Below are 24,091 nucleotides of genomic sequence, written 5' to 3'. Positions count from 1 at the left end.
TCTTTTCCTTTCCTTTTTATAAGGAATTCTTTCTGCTTGTTAAATCTTTCTTTGTTCTTGCTTTAATGTTGTGGCATGTGGCTTCTTTTCTTAGACATTATGTTCCAAGGGGATCAGGAATTCTGGAATGAAGTTAGGCTCCCTTTGTCCTGTCGTTGTGTTTCTATTGGTATTTTAGTTTTGACTCCTTGGGGCGAATAACCAGTATGTGGCCTTCGGACTTCAATTTTTGTGCCAAATCGTCTTTGGACAGTAAGAACACAGGTTTTGCTTTATCCTCTTGTGATTGACATTAGGCTTTTTGAGATTTGGGTTGACTTAAAGTTACATTGCCGGACTTGTCTCTAATTGGTGGTAATCTCAGATTAATGCTAATACATTACACAAAGTAAGTCAGCGGGTGTCAATCAGGTCTGCAATCTAAAGTTTTCCAATTCTGGGCGGATATTTGAAGACCGAGTAACATAGCTTCTTTTGCCTGTGATGTTTGTTTCATGGTTTTGTGACGTGTAGTTTCCTATTTCATGAAGCTTTTTGGGATATTGATGAGGTAGTCGTTTGAAAATATGCCGTTGATCTGTTCACAGGTGGAGGATATGATTTTGGCTTTCTCGTGATTGAGCAAGAGTTTTTGGAGTTGGTCTTTCTGCAGAAATTAGTGAAATGTTTTTTTCCCCCTCTTTAGGTCTCGTGAATCAGTGAAATGCCTGCTCTTAGAATAGAATTATAAAATATCACACTGCTTATGCTTCTGATCAGTAGGACAAGAAGAGGAGTTTTTGATCACTCATTTAGTATAAAGGGCAATTGAATGAGAAACTGAAACAGTAATTTTTGGTAAGTTCCTCAAAAAATTAGAAAAATGAAAGCGGTAGGTGTATGGATCCCAAGATTTAAACCCATTTCGAGGTATTCCTGCACTCAGCATGTTTGTCCTGGTTCTTGCTTCTACCATCATCTAATCATACTTTTCCTAGCTTCTTCTTTAGTCTTAAAATTATTAAATTGTTTTCCTGTTTGCATGCAACTTCTCACGCAAAAGGCATAATGGAGCATAGGTTTAGGGTTCAGAGTTGTGGACGTCTTCTATGTTCTTGGACGGTTCAGGCATGTAGCAGTTTTGTGATTTGTGGTTTGCTGTTGCTGCAATTATGATATTTAAAGAATTCGATGTTGATATGTCTACATGAATTTTGATTTGGGTTTTCTTAATGCTGCTGTTGCTGAACAACTAGAACTTAGCCCTGATTTCTGTGGATAATCATCTTTGGGCAGCGTAAGAACAGGGTTTTGCTGTATCCTCTTGATTGGCGCAACTTAAGCATTTTGAGGTTTGCATGGAATTAACCTCTCTTTCTGCTTGTATAATTTGTTTTCTTAACAATTCGTCTTGATGTTTTGACCTTTGGACTTCAATTTCTGCGCAAAATCATCTTTGGTCAGTTAAAACACAGGTTTTTGCTTTAACATCTTGTGATTGACATTAGCAGTTTGAGATTTGGATTGTTTTAAGTTATATTGGTAAACTTGTGTAAAACTATTCAGTAATCTCAGATTAATGCTTAATATATTACACAAAGTTATCCAGTGGGTGCCTTACATGTCAACCGGGTCTGCATCTAAAGTTTTTCCAGTTCTGGGCGGATATTTGAAGACTGAGTAACATAGCTTCTTTTGCGGGTGATATCTGTTTCATGGTTTTGTGACGTGTAGTTTCCTATTTCATGAAGTTTTTTGGGATACTGATGAGGAAGTTGTTTGAAAATATGTCGTTGATCTGTTTATAGGTGGAGGTATTTGGGTTTTCTCTTGATAGAGCAAGAGATTTTGAAGTTGGTCTTTCTGCAGAAATTAGTGAACTGCTTTTTTCCCCCTCTTTATTCCATGTGTTGTTTAGATGTCTGCTATATACTGTTCACTCAGACATTTCTCTATTCCATTTTTTGATTTATTTTATAGATTTTGCTGCGAATCGGCTTTTTACAACTTTGGGTTCTTGCGAAGTTGGCTTGTTGGTATTGGTATCGGTTTGTTTGTTTTTTGTTTTTTTTTTTAAAATCAGCATAAATGTTTTATCTTTATAGTTTGCTGGCTTGGCTATCATAAGTTTAGAAATTTCAATTGCTTGGTATTTGACACGTGGTGCGTGTGGATTGCATGTATTTCAGGTTGAGTTTGTGCAGCTTTTTATGAAAAGCAGCGGTGCACAGTATGTTTGTTCTGGTTGTTGATTCTACCACCATCTAATTGCACTTTTCACATATTTTAAAACTTAAAATTTTCAGTTTGATCATTTAGTTGCGACTTTTATGTAGATTGGAGCTTTGATCGCATTGCCATTTATTATCATTTTGATCATGTAAAACTGTTGTATGGTTTTGTTGATTGTGTGTTACTGATTCTTGGTTTAACTTTTCTTGTAATTCTGAAAAGCTGTGTGAAGAATTTGGTGCTAATATATCTACAAAGATGGCCAAGATATTGATTGGTGCTTTCAATTTCTTGGTCGATAGAGTTTGATGTGGCAATAAGTTCTCTTTTCCTGTCAATTTTTAAGTAATTCTTTTTGCTTGTTCTATTTTTTTTCTTTGTTCTTGTTTTAATGTTGTGGCCTGTGATTGCTTTTCTTAGGCATTATGTTCCAAGGGGATCCTCAATTCTAGAATGAAGTTTGGTTGTCCCTTCGTCCTCCTGTTGTGTTTGGTATGTTGACTCCTGGGTGCGAATAACCCGGATGTGGCCTTTGGACTTCTATTTCTGCACAAAACCACCTTTGGACTGTAAAAACACAGGTTTTTGCCTTATCATTTTGTGATCGGCATTTGGTGTTTTGAGATTTGGATTGATTTAAGTTACAGTGCTGGACTGGTGTCACTAATTGGTAATCTCAGGTTAATGCTCATTACATTACACAGAAAGTCGTGGGTATGTCAAGCAAGTCTGCAATCTCACGTTTTTACAGTACTGGGAGGATTTTTAAGCACAGAGTAACATATGCTTTTGCTGGTGATGTTTGTTTCTTGGTGTTGTGAAGTGTAGTTTCCTATTTCATGAAGTTTTTGGGATAACTAATGAGGAAGATGTTTGAACGTTGATCTATTCACAGGTGGAGGTTGGGTTTTGGGCTTTCTCGTGTTTGAGCAATAGAGTTTGTGAATTTGGACTTTCTGCAAAAATAAGTGAAATGCTTTTCTTTTTCCCTCTTTATTCCACTTATTGTTTAGAAGTATGCTATATGCTGTTCTCTCAGACATGTACCTTTTCCTTGTCTTCTTCGTAACTTTGTTGATTGTTGTTAGGGCTTCTTTTTCAATGGTGGCAAATGCTTTAGGAAAGGTTGTCTTCTTCATATAAGGGTTTTTTTTGAAGATGCTGGTGATTGATTTCATCGCGGTTCTTCTTTGTGTTAGGTGATGCATCGCTACTTGATTCCATCATTTTTGGGTTTTTTTTGCCAAAAACATTTTGTTGATAGCTTGCAGGGTAGATTTTCTTCGTCACAGATTAGGGTTCTGGTTCTTTCAATATGTAAGTGATTGCTTTCAGAGGTGGTTTTCTTCATCGAGTCAAGACTTTCATGATTGCTTTCGGGGAAGATCTTCGTGTTAGGTTTTGGTGCATCACCACCACTTGATCTATCATCTTTGTGACGAATTTGGGTTTTATTCCGAAATTTTTTTGTTGATTGCCTGCTGGGAGAATTTTACTCGTCATAGATTGGGGGTTCTTTCGATATTCAATTATTGCTTCATGGGGCTTTTCTTCGTCACAATTTAGTGTTTCTTTCCATACGTCTGATGTCCCCTTTCAGAGAAGATCTTCTTTGTGTTAGGTTTGGATTCGTTGCTGTTAGAGAATTCCCATCATGCTTGTAACAAATTTTGTTTTGCCCAATATTTTGTTTATCATTTGCCGCTAAGATCGCTACAGGTGGTGTTGATCGTTCTTGGGGGAGAATCTTCTTTGTTAAAGACTAAGGCTTTCTTTCAATATGGTGGGGATCACTTTTGCATGATACTGTTTGTCGAAGTAGAATTTATTTGAGGCAGTAAAGTGTACTTTTGCTTCTTTCTTATGCATCCGAATGCTATGGTGGGGAGTTAATATGTTTGAAGAATTTGGTGCTAAAATTTATACAAGGAGAGGAGATTTTGATTGGGGCTTTCTTGTGCCTGGTCAACAGAGTTTGTTGTGGGGATAAGTTATCTTTTCTCCTCCTTTTTATAAGGAATTCGTTCTGCTTGTTTTAATGCTGTGGCCTGTGATAGCTTTTCTTAGGCATTATGTTCCAAGGGGATCATGAATCTAGAATGAACTTGTGCTGTCACTTCATCCTCCTGTTGATATTTTCCTGGACTCCTGGGGTTAATAACCAGAACATTGCCTTTGGACTTCAATTTCTGCGAAAAACCATCTGATGTTGGACAGTAAAAGCACAGGATTTTGACATGAGTTAATCATTTTGAGAATTGGATTGATTTATGTTACATTGCTGGATTTGTGTAACTAATTGGTAATCTCATATTGCTGCTCATTACACAACACAAAGGAATTCAGTGCGTGCCTTGTCCAAGATGATCATGATTTCTTTCAATATGATGTTAATCTTTCACAGCTAAGATCGCTACAAATTGTGTTGATTGTTCTCTGGTAGAATCTCCATTGTTAAAGATTAAGATTTATTTCAGCATGGAGAGTAAAGGGTGGACTTTTGCTTCTTTCTTTGTGTCCTAATGCAGAGGAGTTATGGATTTGGAAATATATTATATTGTTTGATTTTGTCCTTTGATTATCGGTTTCACTATTCTTGTATTTCTTAGTGTGAAGAATTTGGTGCTAATATGTCTGGAGGGAGAGGAGATTTTGATTGGGGCTTTCTTGTACCTGGTCAACGGAGTTTGATGTGGCAATAAGTTTTCTTTTCCTTTTGTTTTATAAGGAATTCTTTCTGCTTGTTAAATTTTTCTTTGTTCTTGCTTTAATGTTGTGGCATGTGGCCGCTTTTCTTAGACATTATGTTCCAAGGGAATCAGGAATTCTGGAATGAAGTTAGGCTCCCTTTGTCCTGTCATCGTGTTTCTGTTGGTATTTTAGTTTGACTCCTTGGGGCGAATAACCAGTGTGGCCTTTGGACTTCAATTTTTGTGCAAAATCATCTTTGGACGGTAAAAACACAGGTTTTGCTTTATCTTCTTGTGATTGACATTAGGCTTGTTGAGATTTGGGTTGACTTAAATTTACATTGCTGGACTTGTCTCTGATCGGTGGTAATCTCAGATTAATGCTCATTACATTACACAAAGTAAGTCAGCGGGTGTCAACCAGGTCTGCAACCTAACGTTTTTCCAATTCTGGGCAGATAATTGATGACCGAGTAACATAGCTTCTTTTGCCTGTGATGTTTGTTTCATGGTTTTGTGACCTGTAGTTTCCTATTTCATGAAGTTTTTTGGGATATTGATGAGGTAGTTGTTTGAAAATATGCCGTTGATCTGTTGACAGGTGAAGGATATGATTTGGGCTTTTTCGTGATTGAGCAAGAGGTTTTGAAGTTAGTATTTCTGCAGAAATTAGTGAAATGCTTTTTTCCTCCTCTTTAGTTCTCGTGAATCAGTGAAATGCCTGTTCTTAGAATAGAATTATAAAATGTTAAGACTGCTTATGCTTCTGATCAGTATGACAAGAAGAGTTTTGGATCGCTCATTTTGTACAAAGGGCAATTGAATGAGAAACTGAAACAGTAATTTTTGGTGAGTTCCTCAAAAAGTTAGAAAAATGAAAGCAGTGTATTCATCCCGAGATTTAAACCCATTTCGAGGTGTTCCTGCACTACTCAGCATGTTTGTCCTGGTTCTTGCTTCTACCAGCATCTACTCGTACTTTTCCTAGCTTCTTGTTTTCGTGTTGCATGCAACTTCTAACGCAGAAGGCAGAATGGAGCATAGGTTTAGGGTTCAGAGTTGTGGACGTCTTCTATGTTCTTGGACGGTTCAGGCATGTAGCAGTTTTGTGATTTGTGGTTTGCAGTTGCTGCAATTATGATATTTAAAGAATTTGATGTTGATATGTCTACTTGAATTTTGATTTGGGTTTTCTTAATGCTGCTGGTGCTGAACAACTAGAACTTAGCCCCGATTTCTGTGGATAATCATCTTTGGGCAGCGAATGAGGTTTGCACGGAATTAACCTCTGTTTCTAGATTTGTTTTAATCTCTGCATGGTATGAGATTGTTGCCTGATCAAATTCCAAGTCGATCAGTTGCCTGAGATTAGTTGAAGCAAGTGAATGCCTTCAATGTTCTATACAGATGTTCGAGCTCCAAGTAACATCTGACTCTATATGCTCTGATGATGAGGGATGTGATTTGGGCTTTCTGATGTTCGAGCAATTGACTTTGTGAATCCTCGTCTTTTTCTCGTATTTGTCTGTAAAGCCTGCAGAATTAAGTGAGCGGCTCTCTCTCTAATAAACAATGGAGTTTCACATTCTCATTTCATGGTTGCTGAGAGGTTTCACAATATGCTGTTCTATAAACATGATCCGCTCTTTGTTTCTTTTATTTTATAGAATCTGGTGAGGGATGGCCTTTTGCAGCTCTGTAGCATCTAGCATAGTTTCGCTTGTCTTTGGTATTCAATGGAACTGTTCTTCTTTGTACCTTAATGTAGCTTGTTAGGATATCAAGTTGGTGTACTCATTTCAGATTGGAGCTTTAGTCAGTGTTGTGATTTATTGATTTGGCAGTTGTGTAAGAGTTGCATGCTCTAAGAGGATAGGGTTCCAAAGTAATGTTTTTATCTCCTGTGTTATTGGATCGCTTGGGCATATAATATTTTTATGATTTGTGGTTTCCAATTCCTTAAATTATGATATTTAAAGAGGTTAATGTTAATATGTATACATGAAGTATCTTTATTAGTGCTTTTTTGTACTAGGGAGGAGGTGTATTGGGACTTTGGCGAGAAGCTGTACTTTCTCTTCCTAATATTACAGGGATAATAAGGATAGTCATTGTGGTTTTATGCTTGCAACTGCATTTTTTAGCTTTTGGTTTTTGACAGGTTTATCCAAGAGTGGGCAAATAGGGTCTGTTTGGCAAACTAATAAAAATTAGTCTCAAAAGGGAAAAAAATGCGTACGGATTTTTCGATGGGAGGCTCCAACAACAAACATAAGGCAGTTATCTAAGATAGAGTCGCATGCTTAAAAAAAAAATGTAGCTTTTGGATCCCCAAAAAGAGAATACTCTAGGTCCCCTTTCTTATGTGTTGTGCTGATTAGTCTAGGTGCCCTTTCTAATTAATCTGTTAGTCACTTTGGCTGGGAATTTTTCATCCAGTGTTCTCGAATTTTATCTCGTGCCTTGGCCTCTCTTCCTCTCATGACTTTCCTTGCATTAAGATGTTCTTTCCCAATGCAAATGACAAAATAAAGATGTATTTCCCGTTAGGATCAGCTCAAGCTCGAGACCAACCTGTAGGTGGAATAATCTCCAGCATTGATTGATTAAGTTGTGCAGCTCTAGCAGGAGCTCTGTTCCTTGGATCAGCTAATCTCTTGATATGTTCTGTTACTATGTTACTATTCCGCTTCATTGTCAGAGCATGGATTACGGCTATCAGCTACAGATATCATTGTCCCACTCAAGCAATCCCACTAAGATAGAGCATTATACGGGGAATAATTACTCACTACTTGAAAGTAATGGCACAAGTCCGCTCCATGGAAAATAACTGCATCTCTATGAAGTCTCATAAAAAAAAAACGCACATGCTAAGATACGCACTCTCTACCGAAAAATTTCTTCATTCAGTTTATTCTCAAATAATATACTGACTTAAGCATCGGAGTGTTCACGGTCCTCCTGGGGACCGATGGATTTTCGGTAACCACTTTTTCTATTTTGCAGGTAGCTCATAACTAGTCCAGTGGTTGAAAAAAATTGCTTCAACACCATGTGATTCAATTCCGCCAAGGACAGCCAATTCTGATTCATATTTCTCAATCAAGGGGGATGTAAAGACACATACTCCAGCCTTTCCTGGATCATCAGGAGCAGAACACTATAAAATTCTAGCCTCTTAACCATAAAGTGCCACTCAACTTAGGGAAGAAGGCATTTAATATGATTGGTTTAGGTTGAAGAAATGGATTAGGTTGCCAAAACATCTAGCAATGTGGAGTAAGTTCACTTCACCAACGTTTACTTTACCCATTGAAGTATTAAAGTGCAGAAGAAATGTTGATTTTTGATAAGGAGACCCCTGCTGCAAAATGCTTGCTAGAGTTATATTTTGCACCACGGTCTCTTTGGCCATCTTGGTAGTCCTTCTATTGGCTTTTCTCTCGCCGACGCCCCACAGAAAGTCATCAAAGACCCACACAAGGCCGCCATGGCTGGCTCTGTCCCTCTACATCCAACAACCGCACACTGTAAGCTCCACCTCGCAGCCCGTGGCAAGATCAGATGCCGAAGCATTCATCTTTCATCGCACGCTCACAGAGGGACCTGAGAACACTTCCCGGGTCGTGGGAAAAGCCCAGAGCTTCATAGTTCCTGTCGAAGAGTTTGCTCACTCGGCATTCAATATCATATATCTGACCTTCGACACGTCAGAGTACTCCGGCAGCCTTAGTGTCGAGGCCAAGCATGTTGCTCATAAGGACAGAGAACAACTCACTGTGGTGGGCGGGACAGGGTCTTTTGCCTTTGCACGTGGGCTTGCTGTTTTTGCTCAGACCGATCGCCAACCATCCGCCGTGGATGCATCCTACCGTGTAAAACTTCAACTTAGATTTCCAAATCGATCAGAGACAATCCCAGGATGATGATGATTCTGGAATGTTACTGTCTTGCTTATTTTTTTTGTTTGCAGTATATTTATAATCCTTTCTTGACAGGAGAAAGTCCACAATGTAAAAGAATCTCAAAGGAGGCTCAAGGCCTGTTTGAAGACATATATAATTAAGACCATATGAGTTATAGCTCACTATTGCGACATTCATGAAAGTGGGGCTCAATATTAATCTATTTTTGAGTTGATAGATTGGAATTCCTGAAATTTCAAATTTGGATGCTCAAATTTTATTGATATAGCCTAATTTCATAAGATTTTCATAGGAGAACAACAATATCTCGTAAGCAAAACAGTCTCAAATGAGTTTGACATGGTAATTCTAGTTGTCGGGCAAACTGTTTTGGAATGTTAATTCATATGACATCTCCTCATCAAAGGGAACCACGCGTTGTAATAAACCAAAATCACTTAAAGAGCATTTGCAGTAGATTTCTTTAAATGTTGTTGTAGGATTACTTTTTCCTTTCTTATTCAAATAAAAATTATAATAACTTTCGGTATTATTTTCTTATACCATTTAAATAATAAAGTATAGGGAATTATTTAGTAAGGGCTTGTTTGAGTTTGCAAATTGAAAACGTGCGATTTGAAAATGTAATTTTTAAAAACGTAGCTAAGCGTTTGGTAAAATTATAATTTGACATTTCAAATTACAATTTAGCCTTTAAATTATGGATTTTAAAAATGTGCTTCCTATGAAACTAAAAAATATTGAATGACATCCATTTGTCTACTATTTGAAAGCACATATTTTTATTTTATTTTTAACATTTTCAAATTCCAATTGTTTAAAAACGCACCTCAAACAATACATTTTTCTACTATTTTGATTAGGCAAAATCGTAGTACCAAACACATTCTAAGTACATAAGTTAAATATCCTAAATGCCGGAAAGACGATCATTTCTTATGTCATAAAATCAAATGGTGTTTGCAATACCATATCTATTTAGGAGAGAGAGCCATTGAGAAAGTATCACTATATATATATAGACTATAGTCTCTTTATACACGTGCATGTTTATGTAACATAAAGTAGCAAAATTTTAAATTTAATCTATACCAAGTAATAAGTCATAATTATATACAAAAAGAGTGGCTTGTATAGCCAACCCTAGCCACGCAAGCTACCTTCCTGAGGTGGGGTTGGCTGCGTGAGTCACCATTTGTGCGAGGGGTGGCTATACACGCCCACCCCCTTATCTCTTTACTTGGTGGTCGCTCAAGCCTCACTTAGCTTTAGTTGCCCTTCAACAATTGAGATCCTTCTTTGAGATTGTATAGATTGCTCGACCACTCTTCCCTTAAAAGACGCCGGGTGACTTTTTTTATAAATATTTTAATTTAAAAAAAAATTAATTTGAGATGACAAAATTATGATGTGGCACTCACGGATGTCAATTATTTGGACAGGAAAACATAAGAAGGATCCAATTAAAAATTGCAAAATACTTAGGCTTTATAAAGCAAAAAAGGAAAAAAAAAAGAAGAAGAAAAAAAAAAAAAGAGTTATCTATACATGCGCATTTATTCAAGGACTTATTTTATATTTAGCATTGTCCTTTTAAATATGAACTGCACTGAAAAAATACTTTTTCAAATATTTTTCACATTTTTATATTAAATCTGAACACTTTTTCAAACAAAACAATTGCAAGAAACGAACCCAGACCCAGTTTGTCATAAGACCCAATAACTGACCCGTAAACAATTCTACGAACCCGAACTTTATTTATTTATTTTTTTTCGCACATGCACGACTTTTTTTCTTCAATTTTCGCTTCCATTTCCCACCGATATTTCTCTCTTTTTTTCTGTGTGAATCCAAGAGTCGAAAGGCACAAATCAAAAAAATGGCGAAATCGAGCGCAGACGACGAGGAGCTGAGGCGAGCATGCGAGGCCGCGATCGAGGGAACGAAGCAGAAGATCGTGATGTCGATCCGCGTGGCCAAGAGCCGAGGGATCTGGGGCAAGTCCGGCAAGATAGGCCGTCAGATGGCCAAGCCCAGGGTTCTCGCTCTCTCCAGTGCGTAGTACTACCATTTCTTGCTCTTGAGCTATGTGATTATCCTCATCTGTCAGTTTTATCCCAATTTAAGATGTGAATTTTGTCCCGTTTGACTGGAATACGATTAATTTCAATTCTTTTGAGCTTGTGTCGTTGGGGAATGTTGAAAGCGAAAATGCGGTTCATTGTAAATTTAAATTGGTGCCACATAGAGTTCACCCAGAAGTGGTGATTAATCATTCAGATGTTTCCTAATGATATATATGTATACACCCTCACATACATGCACATAGAGATGTTTAATCTACCACATGTTAAAATGATCCGCAAGTTTCATTTATGGAATTTGATTTGTGTGGCATAGTTAATGAATGTGTGTGGATAGTGCAGCAAAATCGAAAGGTCAGCGGATAAAAGCTTTTCTTCGAGTCTTGAAATATTCCACTGGAGGAGTTCTTGAGGTAATTTTCAAATTTACTTTGATTTAATTCATTACAGAACTGTTCAAAATGTTTTTGAACTCTATTATCCTAAAATGGATATAGGCATAGTAATATGAACACAAGCCTCACCAAAGCCCAATGTGCATGTGATCATTGCTGACCACAGCCTGTCAGCTGTTTGGTTGTAAGTTTAGGATCCATGAGGCTGGCTCTGCCAATTTATAGGCTTGTGTGATCTAACAAAATTATGCACTTTGGAAAAAGAGAATAAGCATTGGTGACAGAAGGCAATGTTACTTCCTATCCACTCAAATAAAATTTGAAAAGAGTGGATAGTTTGTGTCAAAAGTGAGTTGCATTACTTCCTATCTATTTTTGATTCTGTAAATCTTTTCAATCATCTTTTTAATTTAACTTTTTGAGGAAATTGCTTGCATCTGCAGCCTGCAAAATTGTACAAGTTAAAGCATCTGTCGAAGGTTGAGGTTATAGCAAATGATCCCAGTGGATTTACATTTACGCTGGTAATGCTCAATCTCTAATGTGCCTTTCATACAACTCTATGTTACATGTGGATTCTAATTGTCTAAACACTGCCTGAGGACAGTTTGTGTCAAAGAATATGCATGTAGCACTCTACCAAAATAAGAGGAAACTTTTACTCGAAATCTCTGAAGATTGGTTTTTATTTTCTTAGTGTATGTACCTACAATACCCATACAAACACAGACTCTTTCTTCCTTTAGCTTCTGATTGAAATTCTTATAGGGTTTCGACAACCTCAGAAGCCAAAGTGTTGCTCCACCTCAATGGACCATGCGCAATATTGATGATAGGTAATTTCATGGGAGCAATGCACACTTAAGTATATCCTATTTTATGGTGTTATCACGTTGCCTAGGGAATAAATTGTATTTAGTTACTGATTCTCTCTATGCATATATTTTCTTATAGGAACCGCCTTTTGTTTTGTATCTTAAATATCTGCAAAGATGTACTGGGTCGTCTTCCCAAAGTTGTTGGCATAGATGTTGTGGAGATGGCTCTTTGGGCGAAGGTGTATATGATGATCTTCTTCCATTCTGATTATCTCATGTGAAGTTTTACAGTCTAACAGACTTAGACCTCATTTCATTATCCGTTGAATAGGAAAATACACCCGTAGCGAGTACTCAAAGGAACATACAGGATGGGCCAGTCGCAACGGCAGTGACTGAAAGTGACTTGAAAGTGACCGTTGAAAAAGAACTTGTCTCCCAGGCTGAGGAGGAGGATATGGAGGCGCTTTTGGGAACGTATGTATTGTTAGCTTTCATTGTTCTGAGGTGGAAATATTTATTTGGGCCTTCTGTTGTTAGATTCATTTGGGATGGATGGTTGATATTTGATAAAGATTGTCTGTTGTCATGTTACTTTTGGGAATATTTGTATTGTTAGCTTTCTTTGTTCTGAGATTGGACTATTTATTTGTGTCTTCTACTGTTGTTTGAATAATTGGGGATGGATGGTTGATATTTGATAAAGAGTGCCTGTTGTCATTCGATACTAACAATACAAGACTATTGAAATTTTCTCAACAGTATGAGTTTCAATTTCAAACAAAACATCAAAAACAGGAGCTTAAAGGTGGAGACCATACTTTGACTTCAATTGTTTAGAATCTATGCTTTGAGGTCTAGATAAATGGAAATGGGTTTAGGCATGTGAGCTTTTTGATAAATAGTTTAGACATGCAAATTAGCTGGGGTTTGCAATCTGCATTGATGCCAGTACACACTGTGATAGGTTAGTAATTTATTCTTTTAAATGTAGTTCACACATTTTTAAAAGATTTTACCTATGTTTATTTTGGCGTCATCCTGACATTGTGGTGCCTTCAACTTGAATAAACCTCTCCTACTGGTGGATTATCTGGTATATACAGTGCATGCGACAATGCCAGTATTCTTGAATTTACCTCATGTTAATATCAAGTGTATCTACATTATCCCACGAGTGCAATAAACAGAATTAATGTTTGCCACGTCTAATTAAGTGAAATCATAATATTGCAGTTCAATGTTTCTTCACAATGCAATTTTTATTCCATCAAGCATAACTGGCCATAAAAAGCTATGTACACAATTGTCTTCTGATTTTGTAGGCACTAGTGGACCAAGAAATATCCATTTCATACAGCTTTTGTGCTAAAGAAAATGCCAAGTGGGCCACTCCCTTTTTGTTCTCGTCTAGCTTTTACATAGAGGATTTGCAGGATGTTATTTTATTTTCTTTTAGTTCCATATTCTGTTAATGTCCCGAAGTTTGGTAGACCTAGGGCTTGGGTTGGATTTCATGTTCTTGTTGAAGAAGGAATTGCTGATTGCATCCTAATTTTTCTTGATTGATGAAGAATAGTTTGAGAGTTGTAGTGTTATACTCCTACTTTTTGAAATTCTTAAATGCTAATTCTGGTTATTACTGAAAAAGAAAGCCAATTACCACCTTTTTTGCACCACTCTTATAGTTCTATTTGTTAAAACTCTCTCAATATGGTTGAGTTTTCCAAAAATGGTGTGGCTTGCAGTTATGTCATGGGCATCGGCGAGGCAGAGGCATTTTCTGAAAGGTTGAAGAGAGAGCTTCTGGCTTTGGAAGCTGCAAATGTGCATGCCATTTTGGAAAGTGAACCTTTGATAGATGAGGTGATTTTTATTCTCTTTTTTCTGGAACACTTGATGAATGGTTTTGCTGTTTATGGTTATCACTTAAAGATGACAGCTAGCATTGTGATTTATTTTTGATTTGTGGGTCTTGCAGGTATTGCAAGGGCTTGAAGCAGCAACAAATTGTGTTGACGACATGGATGAATGGTTAGGCATCTTTAATGTGAAACTTAGGCACATGAGAGAGGACATTGAGTCGGTAGGGACTTCTACATACTAATTGTGTTCATGTGATGTTTCTCTTGTATTCCTGGCTGGCCCACTTTTTTGTTTACCTAGCTTGTAAGGGAACAAACCACATTCTTAAACTCAACTAAAATGATATAGCCGCCCAACCCCACAAAAAAAAAAAAACCGTGCACGCACAAAGACGCGCATATTTATCAATGTGTCCCTGCTCAAGGCCATGTAGCTGCCTTCTGCCTGAGGTTTTGGTCACTTGGGACTTTGTTGATGAAAAAAATGCAGCTTTATTGCAGCCACCTGCTGGATTTGACTTGAATTGCTATCATAATTGTATTAGGGTTTGTCTAAAGAGTAATTGCTCTATATGCCATGTCACCAACATGGCTAATCACACTAAATGATGTTTTTGCTTTTGAAAGTTATGTATTTAGCAAGATTTTGGACATGCAAGTTATTAACTTGTGTGCTTGACTCTTCTTAAGTTGGCCTGTAACCTTCTTGATTCATATCCAGATAGAAACCCGCAATAACAAGTTGGAGATGCAATCTGTGAATAATAAATCTCTCATTGAGGAACTTGATAAGCTTCTAGAACGATTGCGTGTCCCTTCAGAGGTACTTTGTTGATCTTTCTTTTTAAAAATTGGATTACTTGTGTGAGTTTGGTTCAGTTGTTTAGGCTTTTGTTGGTCTTTCTAATGACATTTCCTTGGTTGTAGTATGCAGCATGTTTGACAGGAGGTTCATTTGATGAGGCTTGTATGCTTCAAAATATAGAAGCATGTGAGTGGCTAACTGGTGCTTTGCGTGGCCTTGAAGTACCTAATTTGGATCCCACTTATGCAAACATGCGAGCTGTATGCACTCAGCCTTTTTCTTTGTTTTTCATATTTTTTCTTCTTTAATCAATTATGTGGTCTAGCAGGCTGTTGTTCTAGATAATATAGAACTTTCCATTGTTCTTTCTATAAGCTATAGAATGGACTAATATTGTGGGACGATCCATATGATCTGAAAATTCCAGAATTTGGAGATAACTTTAGCTGTCAATGATCTTTGGGCCAAATGGCATCTCCTTCCCCCACAGATGGGAGGGTGAGGTCACAGGTTCACTCTTGTATGGGTGCATGTGTTGTGTTTACCTATAATGAAAAGCGTGATTACTCTTTATGGCTTTTTGTGTTTGTGTGTGTGTTGGAGGGGATGGGGCAGCTGTAACGATGAAGTAGAGCTACAGAAAATTTTAAGTTCCCACTCCATAGCGGATACCATGAGGACCATGGTTTGATAATAAATACATAGAAGAGAAAAAAAAATAAATACGTAGCCAAGATACTGGCAGTTGATATTGGAATCAAGATTAGAGAAAAACTTTATAATTGGCTAATATGTTCTTTATTAATCATGGCCCATGGAGCCATATCAGAATGACTTTTTTAGAATACAATATATTCTGCAAATTGTCTCATTTTAATGGTAGTGGCCGAAATTTCATAGGTTAAAGAGAAGCGAGCAGAGCTTGAAAAGTTAAAAAGTACATTTGTCAGGAGAGCTTCTGAGTTTTTGAGAAACTACTTTGCCAGCCTGGTGGACTTCATGATAGCCGACAAGAGTTACTTTTCTCAGGTACTTCTTTTCCCTGTCATCATGTTGTTTACTTGGGAATGATAATAATTTTTGTGGTTTAACTCTACGCATTGCTTGTTTGCTTTTTTGAACAGCGGGGACAGTTAAAGAGGCCTGATCATGCTGATTTGCGATACAAATGCAGGACATACGCTCGCCTTCTACAACATTTAAAGGTCAATTTTGAGGCAAATTGCAGTAAATGTTGAAAGCTATTTGTCTGCACACATGCCCGCATGTGCTTCTTTTCCTCATTATTTTAACTGTTTGTATGTGCAGAGTCTTGATAAGAATTGCCTGGGTTCACTGAGAAAAGCTTATTGTAGCTCCCTAAACTTGCTTCTTCGTCGGGAGGTCAGGGAACACAAATCTTCTATAACATTATCTTGATTTTAGTTTAGTTTTAGTATATACTGTCAATATATTCATCTCATGTTAAGGTTGTAGAACTTTATTTTTAAGTGAAGAGCTAGATGCTATGATTTCTCTTAATCCCTATGGTTTATCATGGGCAGGCTAGGTTTCTGCATATACATGCCAATCAACTGGAGAATAACTGCATTCTTTTATAGTAAATCTGTGATCACTATCCATTTGGTAATAGGAGGTTGAATTGCTGCCTCATTTGCGCTGATTCAATTTTGTACCAATTTAAAATTGAAGTAATTCAAGGGGGGTTCATTGGCTTCAGCTATCATCAGCCTTACTTGTTCATAGAGAATAATTTCAACTTTTAAATTTGCCACTGTAACTGCAAAGCTCCAGCATAGCTGTCCTTCAATATTTGAACAATTTTGCATGCTTGGCTTTATCTATTCTAGCTTTGCTTGACTGGAAGTGTCTTATCTGACAGATATATTTGTTTTTGATCTCCACGCTTTCTGAAAGACGAGCCACAGCAGTCGAAAACATTTAACTTAAAACTCTAGTAGATAGGTTGGGTCATTGTCTTGTCTAGCAAAAGATTAGGTCAGCGTGCATGGCATGATAGTTTAACTGATCTCATCAGATATCTTCAAAACAGGGTTGACTTGAATATGGTTATAACTGCTAATATTGCACTGGTCAATCGTATATATTTATTTTTGTACTTCTTTCCAATTGCCATGCTCTGTCCATATGGTTGGAATTTAAGTTTAGTGACTTTACACATAAATGCAGACCCCTTATTTGCTAAACATATCTCCTGGCTTGTTCAGCTGTGGCTCCCAAACACCCTGTTACGACTTTTCATAGGCTTCTTTGGTAACTTTGACTTTGTTTGCTGGGACATCACTTCATTTTCAGGAAGCTGAGTTTGCATATAGAAAACCCCATCTTCCCCCCTCTCCCACCTACCAGAAAAGTGAAATCTGTTATGTCCATTTGCTATCTTCAACATTCTGCCTATGGTGGAAGCATGAAGATTACACATTAAATTTTCTCTGACATCTTTTCGAATTTAGTTTATTCACCGAACTTTTTTTTTTTGATGAATGTTTATTCACTGACTTCTTCGAAACATGGGGTGCTACTTTGTGTTAAAGAAATTGTTCTGTGTACACTTTGTATTAGGCAGTCTCTTATTAATTATTTAGAGGGGTCATCCACTAAGTTGATACGTGAAACTTGCTTTATGGTGATTCTTTATGTCTTCATTCTAAATAGGGATGGATGACATTAGGGTTGCAACAGTGTTTTATACAAGTTAATTAACTGTTCTTGTTATCCATATCTTGGGTTTGATATTAGTTGTTGGAAATTCTGACAATTGATTATTTCAGTCAGTTATAAAATATGGTTTGACATTTCTTTTAATTATTTACAGGCTCGTGAATTTGCAAATGAGCTTCGTGCTAGTACAAAAGCATCGAGAAATCCAACTGTCTGGCTTGAACCTTCCACAGGTACTGGTCAGAATGTGAATGCTGCAGACACTTCTACAGTTTCTGAGGCTTATGCCAAGATGCTGACAATTTTTATCCCACTCCTTGTAGATGAGGTTAGAGTCCTAATTATATACATATGTTGCAGAAATTAAGTTATATTCAGTACTAATATGGTGCAAACTGCAGAGTTCTTTTTTTGCGCACTTCATGTGCTTTGAAGTTCCTGCCCTTGTTCCTCCAGGCGGTCTCGTTAATGGTAATAAAAATGGATATGACGACGACGATGATTTGGGAATTATGGATATTGATGACAATGACAGTAAAACTGGTATTTTTTTTCTCTAACCAGCCATTAGTCTTTTTTATGTTTGTCTGTGATGCGTGTTATGAAGTTATGCAACTCTTAGTTCTCGAAGTGTGACATTAAAATGAAATTATTTTATTTTGTAGGTAAAAATTCAGCAGAGCTTGCAGCACTAAATGAATCTCTTCAGAACTTACTTGATGGAATCCAAGTAATCTTTACACTATACTCACATGAGCCTTTGGCATTTGCAATTGCTTTTGCTTACATGTTTTCCTTATAAAAAAAGTTCCCATTAGTTTTTGGAAAGAGAAACATGTAAATTTGTGGATGTCATTTCAGAATTCAGATCATGTTCTTTGGCCAAAACTTGCAAACCCAATATGTGTTATTATGATCATCCAATCAGGATGAGGATCTCAATGGATGATTACTAAGGAGCTTAGAACTGGAAGTAATGCCAGGTGTTACTTTTTTGAAGGGCATTCTGTCACCTTATACACATTTTGATAGGTGTCAAGTGGAGATTCATGTCAAGCAAGGTTCTGTCAATAAGAATTTAAGTTTACATAGTGGTACCTGGTTGGTTCGTAAGATTATATTGAAAATTATATATGGAGGGGAATAAATGGTTTCTTTGTACAGAGGAGGAGGGGTTATAAAATGGTCAAAGGTCCAACTCCTGGTCGTTTGTATGGAATGAGCCAAGTTGTCAACTTAATAAAAGGAACAGATAAAGGGGATGATGGTTTGACTAGGGGATATTCTACACAATGTATTACTAATTTTTAGTGACAAAAATGCAGAGCACCCAGATATACTGGAGTGAAGCTAACTATGTTTTTTTGGTGCCTGTTAATAATTCACTTGATTTTAAGATTTTCTTCTATCTCTGTCTAATTTTTAAGTTTTATAACATGGGAGAGTGTTGTAAAGTGGCTCCATCTTCTTCATCACTGTCTTCTATATTCTACTTGTAAAGTTGTTTACTAGGCACTGGTTGGAGGTTTGCAGGGCTTAATTTAGTTTTGTTAGAAGGTGCCAATTTGTATGAATTTCAGGAAGACTTTTATGCTGTGGTGGACTGGGCATACAAGATTGATCCTTTGCGCTGCATATCAATGCATGGAATTACGGAGCGCTATCTCTCAGGTCAGAAAGCGGACGCAGCAGGATTTGTGCGACTCTTGCTCGGTGACCTAGAGTCAAGAATTTCTATGCAGTTCAGCCGTGTAAGTTTCAACTTTAATCAGAAACAGATCATGGCCAAGTGCATTATGAAGAGCATGATTTGTATCCATGTAACTTTTGAATTGTACTGCAGTTTGTGGATGAAGCTTGTCACCAGATTGAAAAGAATGAGCGCAATGTTAGGCAGATGGGTGTCTTATCATACATTCCACGGTAAAGTGGAAACTGGAGGCTTATGCTTCTTCTATCTGATGCAAATTAATGACTTCTTGAGAATATATGGCAATTGAAATTTAGACATTACACTTTTTCATTAGCTGATACGAAATTTAGAATTCAGAAAAGGGTAGTAATAAGAAGCTTGTGTTTCTAATTTATTTTTGTTCAAAATTTCCTGAAAATATACATGAGCCGTAGAAGCAAGGGAATATCTACATTTTATATTTGCCATCTTGTTCAATTCTCAGTCTTCAGTGAGATGAATTAATTGCACATTAACTACAGTAGATAATGTTTATGTTCCATGTTTGTCCTCTCTAAGTATTAACACTTAAAGGGCAAAGAAATCATGGTGCATTTACGGCATGGGTAGAATTGGATGAACTTTTATACGGGACAAGTAAAGTATTGGACATTACAAATTTGTAGTTCGGTTGTGCCAATATGGCACAAAGTTGCTGAGTAATGAGCTAATAGGACTGTTATGCTTTGCAACTTGATTTGAGAGCATGAAACTTACTGAGGTTGATATGCTCTTTGTATTGGTGGATTGAAGATTGTGATACTTGGAGGAGTTTTTATTGGTCAAAGATGTTTTGTGGTTATTTATTAACAAACAAATTCAGTAATGTGTTGCCTCTGGATATTTTACACTGGACATACTGGATTCAGAAATATTACCCAAATGTTATAGATTAGTAATGAACGCTAAATTGAGAAAATTTACATTATTTAAGTGATTACATAATTAGCTAAAGATATTGCTTGTGCTAGAATGGTTTGGCAGCAAAAGGTTTTTATGCTTCTGGAATGAATACCATCAAAACCATAGGCTAAGTTTGTTTCAATCTGTTTTGCACACGCTTTTGCATAGATTTGCAACTCTTGCAACACGCATGGAGCAGTACATCCAAGGACAATCTAGGGATTTGGTTGATCAAGCATACACAAAATTTGTAAGTACTTTTTTCTTAAACATGTATTCGTGCTATTGCTGTAATGAGTGGTACAGTGCATTGAACAACATGATGGCTCTATCACAGGCAGGAGTACAAGTTATGCTTGCCCTTTTCTTTCTTTTAATGAAATTTTAATTAGGTCCTTTCATTCGGTTTCTAAACGAAAGGTAATAGCAAAAGTAGTAATAAATCACAATAATAATTCATTAATTATCAGGTGTTGGTTTCTTTTGAGAGAAAATTTTTCTCTTGGCTCACCCAGACAAAAACCCATACAGATAGGAAAGAATTTTTTGATGCAGTGTGGTACAAGGAGTTAATTGGGTCCTAATAATTTTATGTTTTATTTAATTTTTTAAGAGTCAATGGTGCTGTTTTTAGTAATTCAATGAATAGGTGATTGCCCTAGATTACTTTGGGTAATTCAATAATGGGTGTTGCTCTATATTATGTTAGATAAGTCCATAAATGGATGTTGCCCTAGGGTTTAGTCCAGTAGTCTATTGAAGTGTCTCTTGTATTCCAATGAAGGCAGACTTTGATGGAATAAATTATGAAAAGTGGTTGGCCAAGTGGTTGGACAGTCTAGGACTTTGAGTATACTCCTCATGGTCTTAGGTTCGAAACCCATGCAACACACTTATTGGGACCATCGGACTAGGGGTTCGTCCCTTGAATTAACCGAGGTGTATTTGCGGGAAACTCCTTTCCGAGGGCCTGTACACCCCCGGGATTAGTTGGAGCAAAAGCTTCGGATACCCAGTGTCAAATTATAAAAAAAAAAAAAAAAAAAAATTAAAAATTAAAAATGATTCTCTCTTTCTCTTCCCACTCCTTTCTCTCTTCCACCTAGGTTCTTCTCTCTCTCTCTCCTCACTTTGCCTTATTTGGCCATGTGATTTTTGCGATTCTCGTTTGTTCTACATTTTTGCTGTTGAAAACGATGGTCCACCTTTCCATTTTTGTATTATGAAATACAGGCATTATTGGGACGAGAGTAGTAAGCAAGATGTCAACATCCCATGGATATCTAAATTTTTTTGGGAGAAACCTTTTCCACCAAATTATCAAATCTAGAATTAGAGCTGCAGGCAGTGTGATAATTATTGTTGATGATATCTTTTGCTTGTTAATTTGGTTTTTTTAATTATCTTGGATAATATCTTGTGTTTGTTGCTTTTAATGATATTTGTCGATTACTTTTGAAAAATAAATATCTTATGTTTGTTGATTTGATTTATTTAATGAAACTCTTGCAATAGGGGTTTTGGTTATTACGTACTGTGTTGCATATCTATATGTTCCTTACACTGGGAAGATTTTTTTGACAGGTTAGCATAATGTTTGTTACATTGGAGAAAATTGCACAAACAGATCCCAAATATGCTGATATATTTCTATTAGAGAACTATGCAGCTTTTCAGAATAGGTATTTTTTCCCATTTGCCGGCTAGTTATAAGTTGTATCAAGGGAAAAAAGGTTATGCTTCATAATCTCTATCTAGTTCACTTAGCTGATTAGAAACACTTACATGCAGCTTGTATGACCTGGCCAATGTTGTGCCTACATTGGCCAAATTTTATCACCAGGCAAGTGAAGCTTATGAACAAGCTTGCACACGTCATATCAGCGTGATTATTTACTATGTAAGTAATCCACCTTTATTGCCTAGTGTTTTTCCACATTTGTTGCATCTTGATATTTTATTGGGAATGTCCACATCCTCATTACGTTTTCTGCAGCAATTTGAGCGACTTTTCCAGTTTGCTAAAAAAATCGAGGATCTGATGTACACAATCACGCCAGAAGAGGTTAGCATGTTGATGACTGTATCATCCTAGGTTCATATTTTGTTAAGCATGTTCAATCAGATAGCTTCTCAGAATATCTTAAATTCCTTTAATTGGTATTTATGCAGAACATCACTTGATGTTTTTTTTTGAGAAGTAATTGCTGTACCGAATACAACTCACTTTTTGGAATAAGAGATGTTTTAAGTTCAAAATTATTTTTTCTTTAAATGTCTTTAAGTTTGGTGACGAATACATCCTTGAATAGCTTAAAATCCATATAATTTGTCTCTGTAAAGCTGTCTCAAAGTTGGGGATTATGTAGCAAAGTTTGTCATTTAACACTTCTGCCATGGTCTTCTGTTTAATGAATTCAAAAACTGTTCATGGTACTATTCTCCATGTTAAGACTTATATCCAGAAAGCACTTTTGGCTCCAGTACTAGGGTAATTTAGTTCTAGGTTTATTTTAAATGTAGATGTTTAATGTGAACTGTTTGGTTCTAGTGGTTGCTATCCCTCTTATAGCCATTTTTTATTGTTTTTATTAACTTCCCTTGGCATTTATTAATCCGCTCAATGTTGTGCCTTATAATATCATTACTCCTTAAATTTCAGATTCCATTTCAGCTTGGATTGTCAAAAATGGATCTCCGAAAGATATTAAAATCCAGTTTATCTGGGGTAAGTGGCTAGTCCTAGATTATCCTTTCCCTAGCTTGAAACATGCTTTGGTTATAATATTGTGGCTTACTCGATACAGGTTGACAAGTCCATCGCTGCAATGTATAAGAAGTTGCAGAAGAATTTAACTTCAGAGGAACTGTTGCCTTCTTTATGGGATAAGTGCAAGGTAAGTTGGATTTGTTTTTCTAAATGATGTTCAGGGCTTTGTATCTGAAGGCTCTCTTTTATAAGTTTTTTGGCACTGTGAGAAATTTGGTATCTGGATGTTGCAAAACTCTGATTCTAATTATTTGAAGTAGTTATGTAAAACGAAAAGTAGTTATGAAGGGATAAGATCATCACTGAGTAGACATCCTACATTCCTTAGGTAGTTTTTGGTGTTGGATTGCTCTTCATTTGTTTGAGGATGTTAAGAAATTAAACTAATATCATGTGGTCACTGAGAGTTAATATGCTGTTTTGAGTTTGATCCCTTATTTCCTAATGTTGTATACACTATTAATGAGCTTAGTATGGTGCTTGTTGACAATGCTAATGGAGGTTGTTTTGTATTTTGGCAGAAGGAGTTCCTAGACAAGTATGAAAGTTTTGCTCAACTTGTTGCCAAGATTTACCCCTCAGAGACCATCCCATCTGCCGCAGAAATGAGAGAGCTTCTGGCTCCCATGTAGAGAGAGAGAGAGAGAGAGAGAGAGAGAGTATTGTATAATCTTTGAATAGTTTCTTTTTGAATAAAGAGGTGTAGCCTGCTCTATTTATTCTTTTAACCCATTTTTCCATATAATTTGATTTACTGTACCAGCATTTTCGAGCATCTCTTGGTAGTCGAAATAGGTTGAATAAACTCTTGTATAATTACACGGTATATATATATTGTGCATGAATAGGCTTTTCCCCCACGTCTGTTGGTTCCTGTTGTTAATAGATGGTTCGTGTGTTAAGTCAACGAACATAAACAATAATTAAGGTTGTTTGTGTTTATTTATTTAAAAATCAAGTTCATGGCGGCCTTTGATATATACTTGATCTATAATTAAGCCCAAGCTCAAACATAAGTGCATCAGTTCGATATTCTTAGAAGTGGGATTGGGTTGGCATGCGAGTGCATCAGTTTGTTACGTGGTTTATTACCTTATTTTCTTCACAACTCTAGTGTTTTATTCAATGAAAAGTGCTGTGAAATGTCGCATCAATTCAAGTTATAGTAGTCTTGATGACACTCACGAAGGAATAATGGAATAAA

At 36.7% G+C, this 24,091-nt stretch overlaps 2 protein-coding genes across 2 annotated transcripts; both read left to right on the top strand.

Moving 5' to 3' along the window:
• The first annotated feature begins 2,114 nt into the window (after positions 1-2,114).
• On the top strand, positions 2,115-9,044 carry LOC132184450 (dirigent protein 11). Its single transcript, XM_059598091.1, has 2 exons — positions 2,115-6,170; positions 6,309-9,044. The coding sequence occupies exon 2, from the start codon at positions 8,276-8,278 to the stop codon at positions 8,828-8,830; it is 555 nt and encodes a 184-aa protein (XP_059454074.1). The 5' UTR covers positions 2,115-6,170; positions 6,309-8,275; the 3' UTR covers positions 8,831-9,044.
• Positions 9,045-10,540: 1,496 nt separating this feature from the next.
• LOC132183947 (exocyst complex component SEC3A) lies at positions 10,541-23,615 on the top strand. Its single transcript, XM_059597419.1, has 25 exons — positions 10,541-10,887; positions 11,260-11,330; positions 11,756-11,836; positions 12,081-12,148; positions 12,267-12,369; positions 12,462-12,607; positions 13,879-13,996; positions 14,112-14,216; positions 14,717-14,818; positions 14,923-15,060; positions 15,701-15,829; positions 15,925-16,005; positions 16,109-16,183; positions 17,637-17,810; positions 17,884-18,025; positions 18,148-18,212; positions 19,063-19,233; positions 19,326-19,405; positions 20,286-20,367; positions 21,702-21,799; positions 21,909-22,017; positions 22,114-22,182; positions 22,780-22,845; positions 22,925-23,014; positions 23,409-23,615. The coding sequence occupies exons 1-25, from the start codon at positions 10,713-10,715 to the stop codon at positions 23,517-23,519; spliced, it is 2,649 nt and encodes an 882-aa protein (XP_059453402.1). The 5' UTR covers positions 10,541-10,712; the 3' UTR covers positions 23,520-23,615.
• Positions 23,616-24,091: the final 476 nt, after the last annotated feature.

The sequence above is a fragment of the Corylus avellana genome, chromosome ca6 (genome assembly GCF_901000735.1).
Source record: "Corylus avellana chromosome ca6, CavTom2PMs-1.0".
Lineage (NCBI taxonomy): Eukaryota > Viridiplantae > Streptophyta > Magnoliopsida > Fagales > Betulaceae > Corylus > Corylus avellana.
The sequence above is the reverse complement of the archived record's forward strand: the minus strand, read 5'-3'. Positions and strand labels throughout refer to the sequence as shown.

Excerpts from the sequence above, each read along its gene's own strand:
- LOC132184450 (XM_059598091.1), top strand. The coding sequence starts at position 8,276 with ATGCTTGCTAGAGTTATATTTTGCACCACGGTCTCTTTGGCCATCTTG.
- LOC132183947 (XM_059597419.1), top strand. The coding sequence starts at position 10,713 with ATGGCGAAATCGAGCGCAGACGACGAGGAGCTGAGGCGAGCATGCGAG. Across the intron at positions 16,006-16,108 it reads GCCTTCTACAACATTTAAAG|AGTCTTGATAAGAATTGCCT; the intron begins GTCAATTTTGAG and ends TTGTATGTGCAG. Across the intron at positions 21,800-21,908 it reads TATGCAGCTTTTCAGAATAG|CTTGTATGACCTGGCCAATG; the intron begins GTATTTTTTCCC and ends ACTTACATGCAG.